The 27,168-nt window shown below is 34.7% G+C and overlaps 1 protein-coding gene across 3 annotated transcripts in view; it reads left to right on the top strand.

Moving 5' to 3' along the window:
• Nucleotides 1–27,168, top strand: part of ANKRD13C (ankyrin repeat domain 13C) — an 85,535-nt gene that overhangs the window by 2,536 nt on the left and 55,831 nt on the right. For all 3 annotated transcript variants that reach the window (XM_011237717.3, XM_019810375.2, XM_002929673.4), the window contains exon 2: nucleotides 18,929–18,970. In XM_011237717.3, the coding sequence (XP_011236019.1) occupies nucleotides 18,929–18,970 (42 nt within the window). The remainder of the gene's footprint in view (nucleotides 1–18,928; nucleotides 18,971–27,168) is intronic.

The raw sequence follows: 27,168 nt of genomic DNA, 5'->3' as shown, positions 1-27,168 counted from the left end.
AAAAAGAGATAGATGAATATGACTGACAAAGTACGATAGGATGGTATTTTAAAATTGATCCTCTTGGTTAATCACACAAGGTACTGAGTTATAGGCTTATTCGGCTTCCATATTCTGTAATCCAACATTTAGGAGTTGGTTTGTTAAAATACAAATTCTCTTCAAAGTAAATAGAATCCTAAATCTCTTAAATTCTTGTCCTTCGTCCACTCAACTTCACTTTTTAAATTGCCTTGATATACCAAATGTTTGCATTGTACTTAGCTGCCTTCGTATTGTTGGTATTTCTAATGATTGTAACCAGTGGTTCATATACCTCTGGAAAGTGTAATTGTTTTTTTCTCATCTCCTGTGAAGTCTCCTAGGAAGAATAGCTTATATTTAATGTGCTACTTCTTTAGTCCCTTTTTTTCTGTAGCCGCATAATTTCTCCATTGCATTATTTTTATTCCTGATATTTTTACTAACCTGGATACTTTATTTAGATTTTAAGAATATTTTTTCCTTCACATTACAAAAGATAAATGCTTTTTAAGTCACCAAACAAATATAAGCTATATATTATATTTGGATTGTTATAGCATGATAAGTGCATAGCAGATTCACATACTCATACAGGTGCATAGCAAAGCTGTACAGTCATACCACATCATACCACATAGTTTTATATTCAGCAGAGAGATTCCTTCTGCAACATGATGATGATTATTATCATCATAAACACAATTTACTGAGTGTGTCAGCACTACGCTAAATGTTACCTACATTATCACATTTAATTCTCAATAACCTTGCAAAGCATATTGTTTTATCCTTATTTTAAAGGTGAAGAAAGTGAAACCTAGAGATGCAAGGAAACTTTGCTAAAGTTGCATACTTGGTATAAATTGCAAAGCTGGGGACTGAAATAATAGCTGGGACTGAAGTCAGTGGTCAACTTCTGTAAATATTTCCATTGATTAGGACCCACTGTACTGCACAGAAATAAATTCTAATAATGTGTAGTGTGGTAATTTACAACAAAGTTCTTTTATATTTTCTCATTTAGTCCTTATAGTAGCCCCTTTTTATTTTTTTCAAGATTTTATATATTTATTTGACAGAGAGAGAGCACAAGCAGGGGGAGCAGCAGGAAGAGGGGAGAAGCAGGCTGTCCACAGAGCAGGGAGACTGATGTGGGGCTCTATCCCAGGACCCTGGAATCATGAACTGAGCCAAAGGCAGATGCTTAACTGACTGAGCCACCCAGGCGCCTGCCTTCTGGAGAGATTTTGCCATTGGACAGCTTTCAGAGTTTTTCTGTAGAGCCCAAATCTCTCACTCTTCTTTGTTCTGTTTCTTTTTTATGTAATGGCACAAATAAGTGGGCTGCCTCATCCACGTGATAGCCCTTTAGATATTTGACAAGAGCTAAATCTTGTTCTTATCTTTAGGTTAAACATTCCTAACTTCTGTATCCATTCCTCATAGGGCTTGGTTTATAAAGTGCTAAGATGGCCCCTGAAATAGTAAATACTATAGAATTATGTTAAATAAGTAAATGAAAATTTTAATCAACTTCTTTTAATGAAACTCCGTTTTGTTAATTCTTCCCTTTGAGGTTGGTGCTCAAGACTAACCTTAGAAGTAAAGACAAAAAGGAGATGCTATTGCTCTAAGCAATATACGTTATATTACTAAAAAGCATGCATTAAATAGTACATTGCCAGAGTATGTTAAGTTTTTAATACTGCCTTTTCTCAAGTGATTGGCTGTCTCTCCATTCTGTCTCTTCTTGCAGTTTTTTTTTTTTTTAAACAGGAGTTTACATTTATTAAATTTTATCTCGGTAGTTTTGATCCTTTATTCTACCTAGCTGGAAAGCTTATTGAACCTTAATTTGGTCACTGTTTAGCTCAGTATTCATTAGTTCTTTGAGTGTCCTGTGATCTCTAATTCAATAGACTTTTTTTGGAGTGCATATGTAACGTGTGTTTACAAATTACTGACTTGAATAGGAGCAAGGATCGAGCTTTTTTTGTGGTAAAATGTTGGTTGAGTATGAATTGCTTTATCTGAGTTAATTTGAGGAATACTGTGTTTGGATCCAAACATATCTTTGAAATGTAAGTTAAATACAGTAAGAGGTATAACATCAGAATATACTGTGTTCAGATACGCCAAATGATTATGACTCATTGTATATTTAGTAAAAGCATTTTTTTGGGTGGGGGAAAGATACATTAAATATACACAAATTTATTAAACTTTATATCTTTAGTGTATTTTTAGTTAATATTATTTCTTTCTTTAGTATAAAATTAAAGTTTAAGTTAAACCTTTTTTCACATTGTAAAAATTTTTCTGAGTCACTTTTTGCCATTGGTAGTTAAAATATCATAGTGACATTCTGTTTTTTTTTTTTAATAATTCATGGTAATGAATTTTACTTCTTTAGCGCCTTTAGAATTGAGAGTGCTTATGAAGCATATAGAACACTCTTGATTTTGACTGCGCTTCGTATTTGTTAAACTTGTAATTTTGTTTTTTCCCTTGAGTTAAACATCCTTAGACGTAAAGTACTTTCCCTTGGACATTCATTAGAAACTTTTAGGTACCAGAGTAATGAAAGTCCTTGATGTGTGAATTGCTTAAACCAGCCTTTCCTAGATGTGAGAAATTTCTGATGTATTCTGAGAGATTTGGCAGTTTCTACTTTCTTTAATTACAGTGCCTGGCATGAGACAAGCCATCTTCTCCATACAGTTAATTTTTATTTTTACTGAGTTGTAGCATAATCTTTGTGTAGCTGTTTCACAAAGTGATTAGAAATTTCAAATGTAAGTTAAATTTCAGTTGAGAATATTGCTGCCAATGTTGGTAACTCAAGGGAATGATAATGAAATGGTTAATATGTATAGCTTCTCTGCCTGGTGGCTGGCAGATTTCTTCAGACAGGGATTTTAAAACATCATAATTTCAGAATGATTAAAAATTTATGTTTGAGAATTGAGGCAATAGGATAATCTGTTCGGTGCCTATGTGGTAGGTTTATTTTGGCTTATTCTATATACATCTTTAAATTTCCTTTTGATATTTTCTCTGCTTTGTGTTTGTCACTAAAATCTTTATGATGGGTGATGCAAGAAAATAATGCATTTTACGTCTGTTTGAGAAGTTACTATAAAGTTACGGCAAAAAAAAAAAAAAAAAGAATCTTAAGTTAAGCCTTAGGTGAACAATTTTAGCCAGCAATGTTAAAATGATGGCGCATCTTTAAAAGAACAGTAATAGTTTTGTATTTTTCTCCTCATGTTTTGTGTCTTTTCTGGACTTTGTTTTTGAAAGGGAGACCTCAGTTTGTCTTAGAAAAAAAATGAAGTAGTTTCTGGAGGCTCAGGATAATCCATTAAAGTGTACTGCACCTTCGCTTGGTATGAGGATGGTTTGGCAGTGAAATCTGTCACTTCACTGATCTATCAGGGTTGATTCAGTTAATTTTTATGACAAGGTGGATATGACCTTCCTCTCACCTTTTCCTCCATGTTCATCTCCTAACAGAGTAGGACTGTCCTTGGGTTAAGTGAATATGTTTCATGATGGCATCACTATAAGTATTAGAATGTTTCTTCACACTTAGAATTGTGATGTGAACACATCTGCAGAGCTACCTCATAAGAGGGTGGGGGGAATCCTCTTCTCTCTTTTCCTGTACTGAGCTATAATAGGAGCAGGAATTCTGACCTTTCAACTTTGGCAAAAAAGAAAGCAGAAATGAGCAGTTATTGACCATGTTGCATTCTTTGCATCCTCATTAAGGCAGGAGAATTCTGGAGGACTCCTTGATGAGTAACAGAATTCTAGGCACTCTGTCCCAAGTTAATTGAGTCATAGAACTCTAATGCAGAGTACAATGTACAGTGTAATAGGATGCTTTGGGTTCTAGAAAATGAGCATAGTTCCTCAAAAATTAGTAGGGGCTGGGCAGACCAAGCAGTGCGTTCTTGTTCACATGCTATTTATTTCACTGGGGGATAGATGGAAGACCAGTTTTAGAGCAGTACTGAAGCATGTAAAATGGGGTAGGGAAAAGAGAAAAGGTCTTTTTCCTGTCTGAAAATTATGAATGGTATATGTTATCAGGATATTTGACGTTTAACTGTATAGCTGAGTTGAACTTCCACCTATTCTTGAGCCTGTTACTCTTGTTCAAATCCCAGAGATTATCTGCAAAACCAGAAGACCGTCTCTGTATTTGGAATTAGATCTAACTTTGAGACCATGCTTCTCTACAAACTGGTTTTTATGAAATTATACTATTTACTTAACTAGTGAAATAAGTAGATACAATAATATCTACCTCATGAGGCATTATAATCTCAATTGGGAGACTGCACTTGAACTATTTTAACTCCAAAGGCTCATATAATAGTAATACCCATTGATACCAGTACCTTACTCTCACTTGTGGTGTTAAGTACCTTTCAGCAGAAGACATTCTTGTTCTTGAGGTTTAGATAGTACTTCTGTTGAAGTTTTATCTGATACTTGAATTTATACTGCCTAACCTTTAATGGTTAGGTTTATTTGACTCTCCTACAAGTCATCTTTAACCTAGTGGTGTAACTTGGTTTAGTGTATTTGAATTCTTGGCTGTAGATGTTTATCAGGTATGTTAATGCTTGTGTTCTCTTACTCAGCACTATACTGAATTCTATAAAACCACCTGTGCTGTGTTGAGTATCTTCTTAAGTGTATATATCCTTTGGTTGGCTTTCATAGAGAATCATGTGGAGACCTGTGTTGTTTTGGGATGGAATGCTTTTTGGAGAGTAAAAAATTTTAACACTGTTCTAATGGTTCTTTATAGTAATTTTTTCTTTGTTCATTCATTCCTTCATTTAACAGATACATGCTGAACTAATATGTGACAGTGTTTTAGATGCTGGGGTTATAGCAGTGAACAAAGTGGCCAAAGTCCCTGCTCTCATGGAGCTTACATTCTAATGGGGGAAGATAAAAAATAAACTAATAGATATGTGGTATGACTGATAATGAGAAATATCATGGAATGAAATAAAGCAGGGTAAGGAGAATAGAATGTGCTGGGTGTACAGGCAAGGGGAAGTAGTATTTCATTGAGGTCAGGGTCAGGGAAGACATCAGGGATAAGAGAAATTTAAAGTTACCTAAAGAAAATTAAGGAGCAGATATCTGGCAGAACAGAGTTTCAGATAGAGAATAACAAATGTAAAGATACCATGTTCAAGGGGTAGGAGGAAGGCCAAGTGTGGCTGGTCCAAGGGGGAGAGTGGTAGGAGATAGGAGATTTGAGAGGTGGCTGTGGGTATAAGCATGTGGAACTTTTGTAGACCATTGTTAAAGGATTTTGGCTTTTAGTCTGAGCAAAATGGGAAGTGAGGATTTTGAGCAGAGGAGTGACATGATCTGATTTTAAAAGACTCAGTCTGGCTGCTATATGAAGCAGAAACTTGGATGGGCAAAGGTCAGTTTAACATGCTATTAAAAGTGGGGGTAGCTTTGAAAATAATGAGAAGGTAGAGCTGGTTAGGAGTCTGATGGATGTAATATTATATGTGTATGTGAGTTTTAGTAGTATAATACTGTTTATGAGAGAAAATACAAAAATTCTCCCTTTTTACAGCCTGCTTGGATGGGACTTGAAGGTGTCTGTAGAAGCTGGAGCTCTGTTGGTTCTAATACTTAGAATTTCCTGTTTTCTCACTAGTTAGGGGGCAGGTGAAATCAAAACTATTTTTGTAATAATATAAAGTCATTGCTTGCCTTTTTCACTATGCTCACATTTTTGCCAATGGTATAGAAGCAATGGGGGGTAAAATTGTTGGAACCTGAGTATGAATCAATGCACTGCAACTACTAGTATTCATCGCGTAGTCACTGCCACATACTTGTAGTTAAAAGAAAAAAAAAACTAGTTTCACTTAATGTCTTTGATGAAGCTGTAGAAATGATTAATTTTATTGTCTTAATATTGAGTACTTTTTGATATTCTTTGTGACATAATATAGGTTTTGCATAATGTTCTTCTGCATTCTGAAGGGAATATAAGGGAAAACATTTGTATAGTTGTTTGAGTGGTAAGCCAGACTAGCAGCTTTTGTCATGGAACACCATTTTTACTTGAAAGAACAGCTTACAGACAAACTATGGTTATTCCAATTTAGATACTTGACAGAAATTTTCTGGAAAAAGAATGAAGTGAGCCTGTGACTTCACAGAAAATAATTGGTAGTATTTGTTGCCAATTAAAAAAATTCAAGTCTTGAATTAAAAATTAGAATTTGGGAAATTCGTTTTCGTCGCTCTAAGGTTGACAGCTTCTCTCACTAAGTTTGACAGCTTCCCGATATTTAAAGACTTCTCTGGTCAGATTGTTGATATTACCAAATGTGATTTTTTTTTTTTTTGGTATAACGAAATATGTTGACATTTGGAAGATCTGTATAACTCAGCTTGTATTTTTCAAATGATCAGTGCATGATGTTTCAAAATCATGCATCAATAAAAGATCCATTTAAAGTACAAGAGAAACCAATGGATTTCAGTGTAACTCAATAGAAAAAAATTATTGATATGGTTTTAGATTTAACATTGCTGCCATCCTTTAAGAAGTCACCACTTACTGAGTTTTGATGTAGTAGCAAAGAACATCTACAATTATTTAAAAGGCTATTTCAATACTCTTCCTTTTTTTTTCAAATGTGTATCTTCTGAATCTAGATTTTCTTCATATACTTCAAACCAAAGTTTACACGATTCAGTGCAGAAATAATTATACAAATCTAGCTGTCTATAAAGTCGACATTAAAGAAATTTATTTTAATTTTTAAAGTTTAAAATAGTACACTCCTGTCATTTATTTTTGTTTTAGAAAAGTTATTTTTTCATAAAAAATTTATATTGATATGTAGTGGAGTTAGTGTAAATGCAAAATTAATAAAGTTTTACAACATTTAATTTTAATTACTAATATGGTACATATCAATAGATTTGTCCATATAAATAATCCATATAAAAGATCTTTAATAATTCTTAAGAGTATGAAAGGGGTCTTGAGACCAAAAAGTTTGAAAACTATTGGTCTAGTAAAAAGCATATAGATTTTAGAGTCATGATTCACACATTTCTAGATATATTGTCTTAGGAAATTACCTAACTATTGTTAGCTTTATTTTTCTTACCTGTGAAATAGGAATAATGTTTGTCTCACAGGGTGTCTGGGTAAGATAATGTTTATAAAGTATATAGCATAGTGCTGGGTGCATATAATAGATGCCCTGTAAATCTAGCCTTTTGGTTGATAATTTGCATGCTTTAGCACTGCAGTGGTCTTAATGTTACTGGAATATTTTTTATTCATTTGACAGAACAGAATTCAGTTTATTTACCAAATTAGAACCAAGGCATCTGATTTCAGATTTAACAATTACATTGTGGAAAGTTGGTAGAAGGTTATTTTAAGTTTTTAGTATCTTTTATGTAACAAATTAGCTGAAGCAGCAGGTCGAGGTCTTAGAAAACTGAGGGAATAGAAGAGGTTTAACTGGGACATTTGAGCACTTAGTTTCATGGTATACATGGCCAGTAAAGTAAATCCAGTGTTGGCTAGAAGGGGAGGAGGATGAGGATGAAGAAAATAATGATGATTTGCATTTAAAATATTGAAATCAAAGCTTGATATTTAGTATCCTTAATTATAATGTGTATTTCTGATTATGTACTTACCTGCAAGATGAGAGGGATTGGATGGTTGAACACAAAGTCATTTCTAGTTCATAAATCTTTTGAAAATGTGATTAATTTTGACTTGTTACAGTAATTTGTTACTTCAGTAGGTACTGATGATTTTACCCTTTCTTTTTTTTTTCCCCAAATTTTATTTTTTTAGAAGGGGGGAAGGGTAGAGGGAGAGAGAGAATCTGAAGCGGACTCCACGCTGAGCACAGAGCCTGACTTGGGGTTTGATCTCACAACCTTGAGATCATGACCTGAGCTGAAATCAAGAGTCAGACTCTTTTTTTTTTTTCTTTAAGAGTCAGACACTTAACTGACTGAGCCACCCAGGCACCCCATCCTTTCATGTGTAAATTCCTTGAGGGTTTAAGAAAACAGTAATAATCTAGGTGTATAAAGGCCTGCTTTTTTTTTTTTTTTTTTTAAGATTTATTTATTTGACAGAAAGAGACAGCCAGCGAGAGAGGGAACACAAGCGAGAGAGGGAGCCCAGGACTCTGGGATCACGCCCTGAGCCCAAGGCAGACGCTTAACGACAGCCACCCAGGTGCCCCTAAAGGCCTGCTTTTTTTTACCTAGCTCCTCTGTCTAGATTTTGGTGGATTCTCCTTAATTTGTGTAATTTTTAAAAAAGTTATAACATTCACATGCTAAAATTATAAAAAAAGATATGAAAGATACATTATAAAAATAGCTTCCTTCCTGGGGTGCCTGGGTGGCTCAATTGGTTAAGCTTCCAGCTGTTGAGCCCAGCTCAGGTCTTGGTCTTAGGGTCCTGAGTTCTAGCCCTGCATTGGGCTTCTTGCTGGGCGTGGAGTCTACTTAAAAAAAAAAAAAAAAAAGTTCCCTCTCATTCATCTTTAGCCACTCAGTTACCCTTGACAGCAACTGGTGTTATCAGTTCCTTTTCTTCTTCTTGTCACCATTGTCACCATTCAGAACATGGTCCTTTTTTCTTTTCTCCTGGAAGATAGAGAAGTGAAGAAAGGTCACTATTATTACCTTTTCTACTGTTACGGAAAAAATGGGTATTCACAAATTTGTTTGCTTGATTTCAAATGTCTTCTTTTTTAATGTCAAATTTGTATCTCCAATTTAGACTTCTCCCTGAAGTTCCCAGGTTTTGTAATCATCTCCACCCGGGAAACTCAGATACTTCAAATTTTACTGGTTTAAAATATTATTATTTTCTACCTAATCCCCTCCCGTCTGGCCACCCAGTCATTTATTAAATCACATCATTAATTATCTGGTTGCTCGAGCCTCGGTCATTGGGGTCATTTGTCTCACCTCCTCTTCCTGACCATACATATCTAACTAACAGGTTATTTTGAATCATCCTACTTTCTGTCTCCTCTGATTGCTCTCCACCACCACTTTGAGACCAATTTTTATTATCTTTTCCGTGAAATACTGCACTGACTATATATCTAATATATGTCCCCCTCCATTCCATTCTCTATATGGTAACAAGGGTGATCTTGAAATATAATTTGTATCATGTCATATCCTTGTTCAAGATCCTTTAATACCTTCTCTACTTGTAAGTAAGTCTATATTTCTTTTTTTTTTAAATATTTTATTTATTTGAGAGAGAGAGAGAAAGAACGTGTGTGCACAAGTGCTTGCAGGCTCGCACGCACCAGCAGGGGGAGCAGCATGCAGAGGGAGAAGCAGGCTTCCCCCCTGAGCAAGGCGCCTGATGTGGGACTCGATCCATGACCTGAGCCGAAGGCAGACGCTTAACCGACTGAGCCACCCAGGCATCCCTAAATTCATATTTCTTACTATAGTTATAGAGCCCAGCATGATCTGGCCCTAGCCTGCTTCTCTGATATAATCTTATACAAATCTCTCTTTTTTCTATTTTTTGGCCATACTTGTTTTCTTTCAGTTCCTTGAATCTGTCATGTTATTTTTGGTCTCTCACTGTAATGCTTTTCTCATTCTTTGATTTCTTAGTTCCTACTCCTCTTTAAGAGCTCATTTTAAGCATTGTCTCACAGAGATTTTTCTGCCTGAAGAATCAGAAGGTGATGTCTTTCATTATTATTTTTGGTCTTAGCTTTTTGTTATTTTTCTGGACACCTATCACAATCTATTTTGTTTCATTCTGTTTTTTTCTTTTTTGTGACTGTAAGCTCTGTGAGGACAAGAATTATTTCTAGCTTGTTAATGGTTGAATCTTTCATATCTAGCACTATGCCTAGAACATAGTAATGCTTAGTAAGTATTAAGTGAGAGTGAATGGATTTTACCTCCAGGTAAAATTTTGGGAAGATAATGGAACCTTTGAACTTTTCTTCGAATTTTACATTAAAACACAACAATGACTCTAGAATCAAGTAAACTAGATTATGAGAGAAGATTTTAATAACAGTGATATGTGATTATATATAGAAATTATATTGACTGACAGGTGTTCTATCCTGTAAGCAATGCAGTATGACATGAAACCCTTGCTGATTACAGCAGGTGTCTACGAACATAATTAAAAGGTGAGATAGTTCCAGAGTTGTTGAATCACTATGTTATACACCTGAAACTAATGTAACATTGTGTGTTAATTGTACTTCAATTAAAAAAAATTTTTTTAAAAAGGGCAAGATAGTAAGTATAGGCTTGCAGGTTGTACCATCTGTTGCATGAAAGTAACCATCAACAATTGATAAACAATTGGCATGTGGTTATGTTCTAGTAAAACTTGATTTATGAAATGTCCCTGAATTAGAGGATGAGAATGTGTCTAATATGGGAAACAGATGGGTAACTGGGTGGTTTAGTTGGTTGGGCATCAGACTCTTAGTTTCAGCTTGGGTCATGATCTTGGGATAGTGGGATTGAGCCCTGCATCAGGCACTGCACTGGGTGTGGAGCTTGCTTGGGATTCTCTCTCCCCTTGACCCTCCCTGCTCCTTTCACCCCCCACCCCCAAAAGATATATATGGGAAACAGATGGCAGGAGCAAGTTTGTGCTCTACAGCAAGCCTACCCCTTCCTTTTGCGTCATTTGTTACTGTCCTTAGGATTATAGCAGTAGCAAAAAAATGAAGGTATTTCTAGTACCTTATTGAACAGAAAAATTCATACCAAAGAAGCAAGTGGGCAAGAAAGCCCATTTTAGTCCACAGCTGGACTAACCTGGGTGATGATTTTTTTTAAGTTTATTTGTTTTTTAATAATCTCTATACCCAGTGTAGGGCTTGAACTCACAACCCTAAGATCAGGAGTCACATGCTCTTCTGACTGAGCCAGCCAGGAGCCCCTACCTGGGTGATTTTTTTTTTTTTATTTTAGATTTTATTTATTTATTTGACAGAGCACAAGCAGAGGGAATAGCAGGCAGAGGGAGAGGGGGAAGCAGGCTCCCTGCTGAGCAGAGGACCCAACGTGGGGCTTGATCCCAGGATCCTGGGATCATGACCTGAGCCAAAGGCAGATGCTCAACCAACTGAGTCACCCAGGCACCCCTGGGTGATGATTATTAGGGCAAAATAAGATGTCTAGTACAAAGGCTTTTTTAAGGAAGAAATTATTAGGAACATGAATAAATATTAGCTGCAGTTCTAGCAATTTTACTTATCCCCCACTTCTGTTTATTTATTTTAAACAGCTTTATTGTGATATAATTCATGTACCATACATTGATCCATTTAAACTGTACGGTCAAATGGCTTTTGGTATACTCAAAGTTGTGTAGCCATTACCACAATTTAAAAATATAAAATATAAATCCTGTACCCTTTACCTTTCATTTCCAACCCCTCCCCCCATTTCCCTTAGCCCTAGATAGCTACTAATCTGCTTTCTCTATAGATTTGATTATTCTAGACATTTCATGTAAGTGGAATCAAACAGTATGTGATCTTTATGACTGGCTTCTTTTACTTAGCACATTGCTTTCAGGGTTCATCCATGTTGTAACATATATCAGAATTTTATTCGTTTCTGTTGCCAAATAATATTCCATTGCACAGGTGCACCTCATTTTATCTATATATTCATCAATTAATGGACATTTGAGTCATTTCTACTTTTTGACTATTATGAATACTGCTGTGAACATTTGTATGTAAGTTTTCGTGTGGACGTGTTTTCATTTTCTTGGGTATATACCTTTTGCTGGGTCATGTGGTAACTCTGTGTTTACCATTTTGAGGAACTGCCATACTGTTTTCCAGTGTGGCCACAGTATTTTACTTTGTATGAGGATTTATTTCAGTTTCTGTTCCTTGCCAATACTTGTGTTCTGTCTTTTTTATTATAGCCATCCTAGTGAGCATGAAGTGGTATCTCATTGTGGTTTTGACTTGTATTTCCTAATGGCTAATGATTTTGAGCATCTTTTCATGTACTTACTGGCCGTTTGTATATCTTCTTTAGAGAAAAAGCTATTCAGATTCTTTCCTATTTTTAAATTGGGATTTTTAAAATTATTTTGTTGTAAGAGTTCTTTATATATTCTGGATATTATCAAGCATATACCTTGCAAAATATTTTCCCCTCTGAGTTATCTTTTTACTTTCCTCATGTCATTCTTTGCAGTACATTTTAATTTTGATGAAGACCAGTTTATTTTTGCTTTTGTGCTTTTGTGCTGTGCTTTTGGTGTATCTGAGAAATCATTACCTAATCCAGGGTCACAAAGGTTTCATTTGTTTTTTTTCCCAAGAGTTTTATAGTTTTAGCTCATACATTTAGGTCCATGATTTATTTTGAATTAATTTTTGTGTGTAATATGATTGATCCATTGATATATAGGTCTCTTTTTACACAAGTACATACTGTGTTGATTACTGTGGTTTTGTAGTAAGTTTTGAAATTGGGATGTGTAAATCTTCCGACTTTGATGTTCTTTTTCAAGGTTGTTTTGGGTAGTCTGGGTACTTTGAATTTTAGGCTCAGCTTGTCAGTTTCTTCAAAAAAGCCAGTTGGGATTTTGATGGAGATCATTTTGAAATTACAGACCATTACGTTATCTTACCAATATTTAATCCATGAACTCAGGATGTCTTTCTATGTATTGAGGATTATTTAATTTCTTTCAACAATGTTTTGTAGTTTTAGGAGTATGTCTTACACCATTTTCCTTATCTTTGATTCCCATGCAGCAACTGTCTCTCAACTATTTGATTCTCTTTGTTTTATCCAGTGTCTCACAGGAAAATGCTTAAATATCAGCTTGTTCTTTCAGCTTCAGAGTTTAGAAGATGTTTCGCTGTTCATTTTTTGTATGAATTGAGAGGAAAGTGGGGGCAGTCTGATTGTCCTTTCCCATACTAGATTTGAATAAATCTTCATTTCAGGATGGATGAGCAGAAAAAACGTCATTTGATGGTCTTTGAAAAATATTCCTTATAAAAAAAAAGTGTCATTATAAGTATACTGAAGATACTGTTAAATAAAGTCTTGACAGTATAGGAAACTGAATGAAAGATGTAAAAAATTCATTTGAAAACAAAGACTAGAGGAAAAGGAGAAAAATTTAAAGAATGAGGGGTAAGCTATAAACATGGAATTAACACTGCTATAGATTTTATTTTATGAGTAATATGTATTTCCAGAGAATAAAACAGAATAAATGGATCAGAGGCAGTACTCAAAGCTGTAAGTAAAGAAAGAGATTTTATTTAATTGAGAGAGAGAAGAGAGAGAGAGAGCACAGAGGGAGAGTGAGAGGGAGTAGCAGACTCTTCTGAGCGGAGAGCTCGATGTGAGGCTCGACCCCAGGACCCTGGGATCATGACCTGAGCTGAAGGCAGCCGCTTACCCGACTGAGCCACCCAGGTATCCCACAAAAGAAAACATATTTGATCTAAAATTGGTTCAGATGCCAAAGTCAGCACATAATGTATTCTAGGGAAAATTAATGAAAGGAGATTCTGCATATGTTGGTGATATTTTGACATTTAATGGAGAATTCTACACGTATACAAGTAAAGAGCACAGATTGCTATTGGACAAATGAATATCAGTTTGGCCTTGGACCTCTCCAATATTAAAACATAACTGATTAGTTGATATCCTCCAACTGTAGAAATCTTTCTAGGCAGGTGTTCATTTGTGAAAGCAATAATGTTCTAGAAAAGAGAGTAACCACCATGGTATCATTCCTGAAAAGTATTATTCAAAGTAGTATCCCAGATCAGAAGATATGAATTTACATGATTAACCCAAGAAAAGAGAAATTGTGTCAGAAAAGGGTTGATAATGAACATTAAAACCAGTTGAATATACCATAGGTGAAGTCTAATAATCATAGCAAATACGATTACAATCTTGAGAGTAAATTTCCAAAAAAATCTTTTGCTTCAAAATTTAAAAGACATGTATTCTATAAAGGGTAAGAAAAAGGTGTATGACTACTGATTAAATTAGAGAAGCAAAAATGGAGATGAGGAGAAATAAAAGTATGGGCTTTCTCATTTTTTGTTAAAGGGAATCAGGGTGCCTGGGTGGCTCAGTCAGTTAAGGGTCTGACTCTTGATTTTGGCTCAAGTCATGATCTCAGGGTCATTAGATCGAGCCCCACATTGGACTCTGTGCTCAGAGCAGAGTCTGCTGGAGATTCTCTCTCTCTCCCTCTCCTTCGTGCCCCTCCCCCTGCTCATGCTCTCTTTCTCAAATAAAATCTTTTAAAAAAAAGAAAGAAAAAGGGAATCAAATGTATGCTTTATTTTTTTACTTTGTTAGATAAATGTAAGTTTAAAAACATTTTTGAAAAAGGTGTTAATTTTGCTACAAATAGAATTTAAAATGTATCTGCCTATATTCTGTGTTATTACAGAAGATAAGTTACATTTTAAAAGTCCAAATAAAAAAGAATAGAAAAAAAAAAGCACCTAAAAAATAAAAGTCTCCCAAAGTTGATTATGGCAAATAAGGCTTTCTATCCCTGTGTTGTATTACTAATGATTCTTGCCATATAAGTGAAACTTACTGCCTACTAGCTTAAGCCCAAAGGGATTTATTGATTCATATACTGAAAGTGATAGGGTAGGAGCTAGTATTGGGCATGTATGTATCTAGACCTCCTGCAGTGTTGTCAGGACTTTTTAAAAAAAAATAACCTCTTCACTTTGCTACTAGGTGGAACTTCCTTCTTTTCTCTTGCAATTGGGCTTTATCTGTTTCAGCTTTTCAACCTCTGTACTTGACATTTTGTGCTGGAAAATTCTTTGTGGGAGGAAATTGTCCTGTGCATTGTAACGTATTTAGCAGTATCCTTGGCCTGTACCTTCTATATGCCATTAGCACCCCCACTGGTCAGTTTTTATAACCAAAAATGTGCTAGACATTGCTAGCTGTTCCCTTGGTATAAAATTGTCCTTGATTGAGAAGTACTAACCTATGTTGTAGAGAATATGTGGTCCCATACGCACCTTAAAGCACTGTAGTTCCGGGGGCAAAAGACAGTCTTCCCTACCAGTTCTAGTTAAAAAAAAGAAAAGGAAAGAAAGAAAGAAAGGAAAGAAAGGAAAGAAAGAAAGAAAGAAAGAAAGAAAGAAAGAAAGAAAGAAAGAAAAAAGTTGTGGAAAAGCACCTTGACCCACGTGGGAATTGTTCCCTTTCCTGAAACAGTTTCTAGTTGGGTGTCAGACTGGTTAGGTTTGAGTCATGTGCTCTCCCTGGTTCATGTACTTAACATATGAGGTTTGTTACAGAGAAAAAGGAGTAGGGAAAAAAATTAAAAAAAAAAAAAACCAACAAAAAACACCCCTATGACATCTGCTAAAAGAGAAGAACAGGACTTTTATGAGACACATCTAAAGGAGATTGGAAAAAATGGAGAATTTTTTGTTCAGTTAATGATAAATATGAATGGCAAGATTAATTACTGATAAAATTGAACTTTAGGTAAGAATGATTTAAAAGCACTGAGAGAATAATTATATTTCGATAGAAGTTATGGTCATTAGTGCCTATAAAATTATCTCATCTTTATGTATTAACAATACCAAAGAATAGGAGGCACATTATTACAGATATGGAGAAAAGTTAACAAATAAAATCGAGGTAGAATTTCTGCCTGTAGTAATGATAGACTAGATTATTAGGACTAGTCTTCCTTAGAAGCAGATAAGAATAAAATATTCAACTTAAGGGTATTGGAGATCTAATGGGGTAGGAAGGAATTACTGGGCCAAGATCTGGCAGAAGACGGAAATCCAAAGATTTGAGCCTTGCATTTTAGGTTATTTTGCCCCAGTAGCTTTTGCAAAGCCAAAAGAAGTAGTTAAGAGGCTGAGCAGCACTTTTGACAGCCTCACTGAGCTAAGAGGACAAAAGATGAAGGTCAGGGCCTATCAAGTGTGGGATATCTCTTAAACAACTCTGCTGTTTGGACTGGTAACTTGAAGAGCTACACCTTAGGAATAAGAGTGAACAAAAAGTAAATCAGCGCTGATGAAGGCTGGAGCACAGCTTTGAGTCTTTTGTGAGGGCTAGAAAAAAATGTCAGTTCCTGAATTAATGACGTCTAGTACCCCCAGCCATATGTCAAAAGCAAATGAAAGTATCTGGAGGATTTGTTTCTTAGGCTTCAAAATTTTTATATGGAGAACTTCTTAAATACTATATCCAGTATATAATTAAAGATGACCAACACTTTAAGGAAACTGAACAACATGAGTGAGAACCAGGGGGAAAAAATAAACTCATCAGAGCTTCATTTGTTATCATTATTTTTAGAGGCTTTAAATAACAATGTTCATTATGTTCTTGGGGGATAAGAGACAAGTCTGATTATTTTAGTGGAGAACTGGCAATTATAAAAATTGAAGTCATGTATTTGAAAATGAACCAAATAGAAATTCTCAAATGGAGAAATATAATAGCTGAAATTCCAAACTAAATAAATAGGCTTACTTACAGGTTTAGACCCTGAAAAAGACAGAATTCATGATCTTGGAAATAGGTTAGAAGAATGTATCTGTAATGAAATTGGAAAGGGAAAGAATTTAAAAAAAAAATAGAAAGGATGACAAGTTCTACTTTAATTGAACCCTGGGAGAGAAGAGAGGAAATGGAGCTAAGGCAATATTTGGAGAGATACTTGCTGAGAGTTTTACAAAATTGTGGAAAGACACTGATTCAGAGATTCAAGAAGTCCAACCCTAGCAGAATAAAAAAAGGAATCCACATTGGAGTGAAATGGCTGATAATTTAAAACAAAACAAAACAAATGTAGCCAGAAATGTAATGTTACTCTCAAAGGAGGGATAGAAAGTCCTATGGCTGCCTTCTCAGCAAAAAAGGAGACCAAAGACCACATAGAGTGCAGGGGAAAAATAATAGCCAATCAGTAATTATATACTCAGTACAATGTTCTTCAAGATTTAATTTGAATACACATTTACAAACAAAAACCTGAGGGAATTCACTTATGACACCTTCACACAAGGTAGTCTTGAAGGATATGTTTTGCGTAGAAGAAAAATGATTCTGACGGAAGGTTAGAAATGAAGGAAGGAATGAAGAGCAACAAAAATGGTAAGTAAATCTAAATGAATATTGACTCTATAAGATAAAAATACAAACTTGTAAGAATAGATAACAGCATAAAAGAAGATACCTAGCTCCCTAAAGAATCTGAAATATTTGGAGAATTGAAGTTTGTCTTTTGGAAAATAGTTTATACCAATAATTTGGCAACTAGTAAAGTTTACTTTAGTAGTATTGTAAGCAAAACCTCTTTTCTGGGGACATGCTTCAATGTATGATTATTAGCAAAGTTTGCATATCTCAACTAGAATTTGTTATGAAGTGTGAAAACTGGGGAGTATATTGCCTAGTTGCTAAGGGAAATTTTATTTTGTTATAACATAATGTGAATTATGTGCCCAAATCTGTCTTTTTGTTGTTCCTGATAGTGAAGATGAAGGAATTTATTGTTGGTCCAGGTTTTTTGTTTTATAAAATTACTTACAGAGAAAATTTAAGTTTGGTGAATTTATTAAACTTCTAAATTTTGCACAAAATACTATCTTGCTATATTTACAGCCAATGATTCATATTCCATTGTGCTTTTATTAGCAGAAGATTTTGTGTGTGTGTTTTGACCATTTTGGCATTTTTGTCAAGCTAAGAGATTGAGGTAGATCATACATAAGGTTTTTTTAAAAAAGTAGTCAAATCTTGTTTTATCCTGTATATGGTTTTTGATAAGCGTGCAGCTCGTTTTATTGGCAAAAATTGTTCATGTGGTGCCTTCTGTAAAAATGCTAATATCTGAAAATTAGTATACATAAATGTATTCAGTGACTTTTTAAAAAAATATTACTATAGGTTTGCTTTCTTTTATAATCAAGATGTTTTTAGGCTACTAGTGTGGCTTAGGGTATCATTTTGAAATTAAAGTAATCATTATATAACATCAATTAATAGGATATAGTCCAAACTTCATAGCATAGCCCATAATCATCATTAATTTATCTTTTGCTCATTTTGCCAATTTTATTATTTACTATTCTCTTTACCCCGACTAGTCATAAACGTTTGTTTGTTTCCTAAATATAAACTGTTCTTGCATTTGAATGTAATTTGGGGGAATTGTTTTTAATATGGAATACTAGTCAGTATTGCATTGTTTGCCTATAAATTTCTAACCCATTCTTCAAGACTCATTTCAGTCTGGTTCCTCTTCAGTAGTTAATTCTGTTTGCACAGGCATAATTAGGAGCTCTGTTTTGTGTTCCATTATCATGCTGTACTCTCTTGTATTCTAATAAGTAATAATAGCAATTATTTATTTTCATATCAATCTCTAACGGAAGACTTCTGAACAACTTGAGGACTGGGATTGGGTCTTTTTGATATCTGTCCCCAAAGATGAGTATATAATAGGTATTTAAATTGTTCGCTGAATGAACAAAGAATGATATGATAGAGAAATTAGTAGCAAAGGAATCTGTGAAATCTGTTGGAGAAGAAATCTCAAAAGCAAACTGGGGTATCCTTTTTTTTGGTGGGCATTGAAGGGTGGGGAGTAGAATACATTGTATTTAGAAACCTCTAACCTTGAATTTGCCATATAAGCAAGATCATTTTGCAGTCACATTATTTTTGCTTAAAATCTGTCAGTGAGATTTCTGAAGGAAATAAAACCACTTTTAAATAAAATTTCCTATGTTTTTTTACTAATTTAATTTTTTTTTTTTTTTTTTAATTTTAGGAAACACTCCTTTACATCTTGCTGTGATGTTAGGGAATAAAGGTTAGTAAATATTTCCTTTCTTATGTTTAACTTCACTAATGTAATATCAAATGTAGTTATAAATTTTTAAAATGAATTTTGTTTTTTGAGTTTTTCAAAATTTACGTGATTATTTTATTTGCTAATTGAGTTAGGATTCAGTATATTAAAAATATTTTCTCATTTTCCATAGTTCATCTTAAGAGTTAATGGAAATCCTGTACTAATTTTACACTTTTTGAAATGGTGTTTTTCTTATTGTTATTTTATCAAGTAAGTATTTATAATTTCCAACTATTAAGATTTGTTAATTATTATAATCCTTTTAATATTCAGAGAGTTTATAAGATTCTTTAATAGGGATTGTTTTGTATATCTAAACTCAGAAGGCTAACCTTTTGTGTGTTACATGATTGTAAGAACTTGTTCTTTAAAAAACCCTTCATAGATGGTTTAAAAGATTTACTTTTTTAAAAAAAGATTTTATTTATTTGAGAGAGAGAAGAGCATGAACCGGGGGGAGGGGCAGAGGCAAAGGGAGAGAGAAGCAGACCCACTGAGCAGGGAGCCCCCATGCGGGCCTGATCCTAGGACCCTGAGATCATGTCCCCAGCTGAAGGCAGATGGTTAGCTGACTGAGTCACCCAGGTGCCCCTAAAAGATTTACTTTTTAAGGCTATTCCTAGAAGTAATAAAATCTTCCCAGTAATCCTGGAAAGTGAGGATTTCAGATAGCATATTGGCAACATTTTTATGCTAGATTTTTAAATTTTAGATGTGTTTGATAAAAATCTTTTAAAAACATGTAGGTTTAAATTTTTAAACAGGGTAATAAATTTTTGTTAACACTTTTCTTTCTGGTGATCTAGGAGTATCATTTTGGAACATGTTACTGATATATAGTATAATACCATTGGTGTAAACATTTGAACTGAATGTATGCAGATCCCAGGGGTGTGACCAGAACTTGCTTTGTTGAGAAACAAAATTCTTTCCTTAGTTAGGTTTTTAAGTTTATATGCTTAAGCATATGATCTGCAGACTAATTTAATTTTGATTTAATTCTGTATAAATTGCTGACTCAAATATTTTTTTAGTTCTTTTTTTTATTTAGTTATGCTTTTTAAAAAAATACCTTCTTGCTTGGAATACTCACTTGTGTAACTTCTAAGTAAAGAGATTTATTAAGAGGCTACATATTATAGAAACTCAAGAAATGAGGACTAGCTATATCTCAGGAAGAGAAATAACAAAGACTATATGAGGAATCAGCCATTCTTCTCCCTCCACCCCACAATCTCTCTCTACCTACCTGCTTACCTACCATCTGTCTATCTCTTACGGTGTGTCTGCTGTTCTTTATATATATGTAAATTACATCCATTATATATAACACTAAGGGGAAGACAAAGTGAATGTGATAAAATGTTAACAACTGTTGAACCTCGGTATAGAGTATTTGAATGTTCATTGTGATATCTTTCTGTTTTTCTGAATATTTGGAATTTTTTATAATAAAGTATTGAAAGAAAAACAGAAATGGTATTGTTATGCTTTATCATAGCTTTACATTAATTAGCCTGTTTATGTTTCACAGAACGTTAGTGTTATGGCATACTGATAAAAGTTTAGGAGAAAATAGTATTTTCAGGAAAATCAATTTGTAAAATAGTGGGTCAGTACGTTAAACAGTTTTTTTATTGTGATCTTTGTTAGAACTTTAATATGCTGATATGCATTGTGACCTTCTAAGTTGGGGCAGGTGTTGGATATACAGTCGTTGTTCTCCAAAGTTTTTTGATTTGCTTTTTCCCACATGTATCTTGAGAGACTAGAGTTCTGTGGAATGTATTTTTGGGGAACACTTGGTTAGATGATTCAGGATCTGCAAATAATATCAATATTCACTTTTTCTGAGTCCTTTTCATGAAGGGTAGGTACAAGAGTTAGTATACTGATATATTTACATTTTTTTAGTTACATACTCTTTTTCGCTTTTTTCTTTATGGCCTTTTCATATTTTTGAGATTTGGTTACATAGGAGCAATATTGAAATGTGTAGTGGAAGATAAAACCTCTACCTTATTAATTCTGTATATTAATTTTGCATTGTACCACTCTTCAGTCTATGGCACTCCATTCTCTTTTATCTTCTTCCTTAGAGATAAATATACTTCTTTTACTGATTTCATTGTTGAAGGAAAACTTGCTATTTGTATGCTTGTCTGTAAACACGGTAAAAATACCCAGGGTGCTCAAATAATATTTGTTGATTGACTTAAAGAGGGATATCCTAGGACTTTTACACTGTTATTTACTTTTCTCATTCATCTTAACAACCTTATTTTTTCACCACTGAAGTCTGATTTTTTTCTGAATTTCTGGGTCTGTTGACCATGTTGGCCTTCTAGGCTGGGAAGTTGTTGAATTATGGATTTGAGTTGAAATGGAAAGAATGTTATACTTAAAGAAGACTTCAGGAATCTTTAGAAGATGAAATAGAAAAGTAATCTTTATTTCTTATCCTTTTGGTTGGACGTCAGAGAAAGGTTCATCGAACCAGTTGCTGCACCTTTTAATTCATTCTTCTGGGTCTGCAGTTTTTGTATAATATTTTCCCTGAAATGACTCTAGAGTTAGTATGATTTCTTACTCTCATAAGTCTCTGTCTGGATGTTCTTTTCTTTGCACTGTCCTATTTATCTTATTCTCTTTGTATTTTATTATCTTTATAGCTCTTGCTTATTTGTATGTGATTTCTATTCCTCATAATTTCATTTTATCCAGACTCCTCAAGTCCTAACTTCTTTGTGGCACAGTTATGCATTTTTTAACCCTTAGTTCCTGGTTGTTAACTGTCTTGTTTTTTTATTACTCATTGTTAAAATTGCTGGGAGAGGCATTTGATTGATCCTGCTTTTTTTTTTTTAATGTCTCAGAATATGTTTTAGGTGACTGACATTTATGATGATCTGACGTATTTTTTCGTTGCTCCTTTCTACATCACTTGAATTGTGAGTGGAGGGTGAGTCAAGGGCAGCCATTCAGCAGGATTTATGGCATATCAGAAAACATAGCTGACATGTCTAACATATATATAAGTCATACCAGTCTTATACCTTAGTTTACATAATTGGGATATTGCTTTAGATTGTGGTCCATCTTGCTTTATTTTAGGCTATTATATATAACTATTGAAACAATTGAAATAATACAGTAGAAAAACATATAAAAATATTGTCTCTTCTACTTTTTTTCCTGATGTAATTAACATTAATAGCCTTGTGGGTATCCTTGCACCCCTTTCTTCTTACTTATATAACACAGGGGCTTAGTTTGTTTTTACTGAAGTTGAATCACCACACACAGTACTTTGCTATATTTTTCTTTTTACTGAAAAGTTTATCATGAAATAGTTCTGTAAGTCCATAGATATCTATCCATGTTTATGTTCCCCTAACTTCTTTATATATACACACATACACACTTAACTTGCATAAAACCCCATGATGGTAGGTTTCTTGGAGAATCCATTTTATTTATTTAAAAAAATTCTTTTTAGCTGGGCTGTCATCCTCTTTCCTTGTTAACTTCCTTCTTTCTTTTTTTTTTTTTAAGTTTTTATTTAAATTCCAGTTAGTTAACATACAGTGTAATACTAGGTTTAGTTGCAGAATTTAGTGATTGATCACTTACATACAACACCCAGTACTCATCACAAGTGCCCTCCTTAATACCCATCACCCATTTAAACCATCCCACTGCCCACCTCCCTTCCAGTAACCGTCTGTTCTCTATAGTTGAGAGTCTCTTATCTGCTTTGCCTCACCCTGCCCACTCCCCATGTTCATCTCTTTTTTTTTTTTTATTATTTTTATTTTTTTAAAAGATTTTATTTCTTTATTTGACAGAGATAGAGACAGCCAGCGAGAGAGGGAACACAAGCAGGGGGAGTGGGAGAGGAAGAAGCAGGCTCGTAGCAGAGGAGCCTGATGTGGGGCTCGATCCCAGACCGCCGGGATCACGCCCTGAGCGTAAGGCAGACGCTTAACCGCTGTGCCACCCAGGCACCCCTTCTTTTTCTTTTTAAATTCCGCATGAGTGAAATCCTATAGTACTTGTCTTTCTGACTGACTTATTTCGCTGAGCGTAATACTCTCTAGCTCCATCCACGTCACTGCAAAATGGCAAGATTTCATTCTTTTGATGGCTGAGAAATATCCCATTAATGTGTGTGTGTGTGTGGGGGGGGCACCTCTTCTTTATCCTTTCATCAGCCAATGGGCATTTGGGCTCTTTATAATTTGGCTATTGTTGGTAATGCTGCTATAAACATCAGGGTGCATGGGCTCCTTTGAATCAGTATTTTTGTATCCTTTGGGTAAATACCTATTAGTTCAGTTGCTGGATCATAGGGTAGTTTTATTTTTAACTTTTTGAGGAACCTCCATACTGTGTCCCAGAGTCACTGCACCAGTTTGTATTCTCACCAACAGTGTGAGAGGGTTCCCTTTTCTCCACATCCAACAATACCTGTTGTTTCCTGTGTTGTTAATTTTAGCCATTCTGACAGGTGTGAGGCCATATCTCATTGTAGTTTTGATTTGTATCTCCCTGATGATGAGTGATGTTGAGCATCTTTTCATGTGTCTGTTGGCCATCTGGATGTCTTTTTTGGAAAAATGTCTGCTCACGAATTTTGCCCATTTGTTAATTGGCTTGTTTTTTGGCTGTTGAATTTTATACGTTCTTTATATATTTTGGACACTAACCTTTTATCAGGTATGTCATTTGCAAATATCTTCTCCCCTTCCAGAGATTGCCTTTTAGTTTTGTCGATTGTTTCCTTTGCTTTATAAAAGCTTTTTATCTTGAAGTCCCAATAGTTCGTGTTTTGCTTTTGTTTGCCTTGCCTCAGGAGACGTATCTAGAAAGAAGTGTCCAGCCTATGTTAAGGAGGTTGCTGCCTGTGTTCTCCTCTAGGATGTTGATGGTTTCAGGTCTCACATTTAGGTCTTTCATCCATTTTGAATTTATTTTTGTATATGGTGTAAGAAGGTGGTCCAGTTTCATTCTTCTGCATGTTGCTGTCCAGTTTTCCCAACACCATTTGTTGAAGAGACTGTCTTTTTTTTCATTGGATATTCTTTCCTGCTTTGTTGAAGATTAGTTGATCATATAGTTGTGGGTCTATTTCTGGGTTTTATATTCGGTTCCATCTGTGTGTCTGTTTTTGTGTTAGTACCATATTATCTTGATCACTGCAGCTTTGCAGTATAACTTGAAGTCCAGAATTGTGATGCTTCAGCTTTGCTTTTCTTTTTCAGTGTTGTTTTGGCTATGTGGGGTCTTCTGTGGCTCCATACAGATTTTAGGATTGTTTGTTCTAGCTCTATGAAAAATGCTATTGATATTTTGATAGGGATTGCATTAAATTTGTAGATTGCTTTGGGTGGTATAGATATTTTAACAATATGTGTTCTTCCCATCCATGAACGTGGAATGTCTTTCTGTTTCTTTATTTCATCTTCAATTTCTTTCGTAAGTGTTTTACAGTATTCAAAGTATAGATCTTTTACCTCTTTGGTAGGTTTATTCCTATATTGTATGGTTTTTGGTGCATTGATAAATGGGATTGATGCCTTGATTTCTCTTTTTGTTGCTTCATTATTGGTGTATAGAAGTGCAACAGATTTCTGTACATTGAATTTGTATCCTGGGCTTTACTGAATTCATATAAGAGTTCTAGCAGTTTTTTGGTGGAGTCTTTTGGGTTTTCTACGTAGAGTATCATGTCATCTGCGAATAGTGAATAGTGTCTTCTTGCTGATTTTGGATGCCTTTTATTTCTTTTTGTTGTCTGATTGCTGAGGCTAAGACTTCCAGTACTATGTTAAATAACAGTGGTGAGAGTGGACATCCTGTCTTGTTCTGACAGTAGAGGGAAGGCTTTCAGTTTTTCCCCATTGAGGATAATATTGGCTGTGGTTTTCCATATATGGCCTTTATCATCTTGAGGTATGTTCCCTCTCTCCCTACTTTGTTGAGGTTTTTCATCATGAATGTATGTTGTACTTTGTCAGATGTCTTTTCTGCATCTATTGAGAGGATCATATGGTTCTTATCCTTTCTTTTATTAAAGTGATGTAGCACATTGAATGATTTGTAAATATTTAACCACCCTTGCAGCCTAGGAATAAATCCCACTTGATCATGGTGAAGGATTCTTTTAATGTACTATTGGATATGATTTACTAGTATTTTGTTGAGAATTTTTGCTTCCATGTTCATCAGGGATATTGGCCTGTAGTTCTCTTTTTGAATGGAATCTTTATCTGGTTTTGAAATTCGAGTAATGCTGGCCTCATAGAATGAGTTTGGGAGATTTCCTTCCATTTCTGTTTTTGGAATAGTTTGAGAAGAATAGGTATTAACTCTTTAATTGTTTGGTAGAACTCCCCTGGGAAGCCATCTGGTCCTGGACTTTTGTTTGTTGGGAGACTTTTGATTACTGATTGAATTTCTTTGCTGGTTATTGGTCTGTTCAAGTTTTCTGTTTCTCATTGCTTTCGTTTTGGTAGTTTATGTTTCTAGGAATTTATTTCTTCCAGATTGTCTGATTTGTTGGCATATAATTTTTCGTAATATTCTATTATAATTGCTTGTATTTCTGTGGTGTTATTTCTCCTTTCTCATTTGTGATTTTATTTATTTGGGTCCTTTCTCTTTTCTTTTTGATAAGTCTGGCTAGGGGTTTATCAATTTTATTAATTTTTTCAAAGAACCAGCTCCTGGTTTCATTGATCTGTTCTGCTTTTTTAGTTTCTGTATCATTTTTCCACTCTAATCTTTATTATTTCCCTTCCTCTGCTGGCTCTAGGCTTTGTTTGTTGTTCTTTCTCTAGCTCCTTTAGGTATAAGGTTAGGTTGTTTATTTGAGGTTTTTCTTGCCTCTTGAGGTAGGCCTGTATTGCTATATACTTCCCTCTTATGACCGCTTTTGCTGTATCCCAAATGTTTTGGACCATTGTGTTTTCATTTTTATTTGTTCCCTTGTATTTTTTTTTATTTCTCCTTTAATTTTCTGATTGACCCATTCATTCTGTAGTACCACATTCTTTAACCTCCATGTATTTGTGGTCTTTCCAAATTTTTACTTGTGGTTGACTTGAAGTTTCATAGCGTTGTGGTCAGAAAAGATGAATGGTATGATCTCAGTCTTTTCTTATTTATTGAGGCCTGATTTGTGACCTGGTGTGTGATCTCTTCTGGAGAATGTCCCACATACACTTGAAAAGAACATAATATTTTGCTACTTTAGAATGAAATTTTCTGAATATATCTGTTAAGTCTATCTGGTCCAGTGTGTCATTCAAAGCCAGTGTTTCCTTGTTGATTTTCTGCTTAGATGATCTGTCCATTGATGTAAGTGGAGTGTTAAAGTCCCCTACTATTATTATATTATTATCAGTGAATTCTTTTATGTTTGTTATTGTTTTATATATTTGGGTGCTCCTACGTTAGTGGCATAAATATTTATAATTGTTAGGTCTTCTTGTTGGATAGTCCCCTTTATTATGATAGAGTGCCCTTCTTCATCTCTTGTTATAGTCTTTGGTTTAAAATCTAGTTTGTCTGATATAAGTATGGCTACTCTGGCTTTCTTTTGGTATCTATTTACATGACAAATGTTTCTCTATCCTCCCACTTTCAATCTGCAGGTGTCTTTGGTCCAAAATGAGTCTCTTGTATGCAGCATATAGATGGATCTTGTTTTTTTTATCCATTCCAACACCCTGTGTCTTTTGATCGGAGCATTTAGTCCAATTACATTCAGATAATTATTGGTACATGTTAGTGCCATTTTATTACTTGTTTTGTCATTGTTCCTAGAGATTTTCTCTTTTCCTTTCTAGTCTTTGTCATTTTGGTCTTTCCTTCCCACTCGAAGAGTCCCCTGTAATATTTTTTGCAGGGCTGGTTTAGTGTTCACAAAGTTCTTTAGCTTTTGCTCATCTAGGGAACTCCTTTTTTTTTTTTTTTAAAGATTTTTATTTATTTATTTGACAGAGATAGAGACAGCCAGGGAGAGAGGGAACACAAGCAGGGGGAGTGGGAGAAGAAGAAGCAGGCTCATAGCGGAAGAGCCTGATGTGGGGCTGGATCCCATAACGCTGGGATCACGCCCTGAGCCGAAGGCAGACGCTTAACCGCTGTGC

Source organism: Ailuropoda melanoleuca, chromosome 2 (genome assembly GCF_002007445.2).
Source record: "Ailuropoda melanoleuca isolate Jingjing chromosome 2, ASM200744v2, whole genome shotgun sequence".
Taxonomy (NCBI): Eukaryota; Metazoa; Chordata; class Mammalia; order Carnivora; family Ursidae; genus Ailuropoda; species Ailuropoda melanoleuca.
Note: the sequence above shows the minus strand (reverse complement) of the source record. Positions and strands in the feature narration are given on the sequence as shown.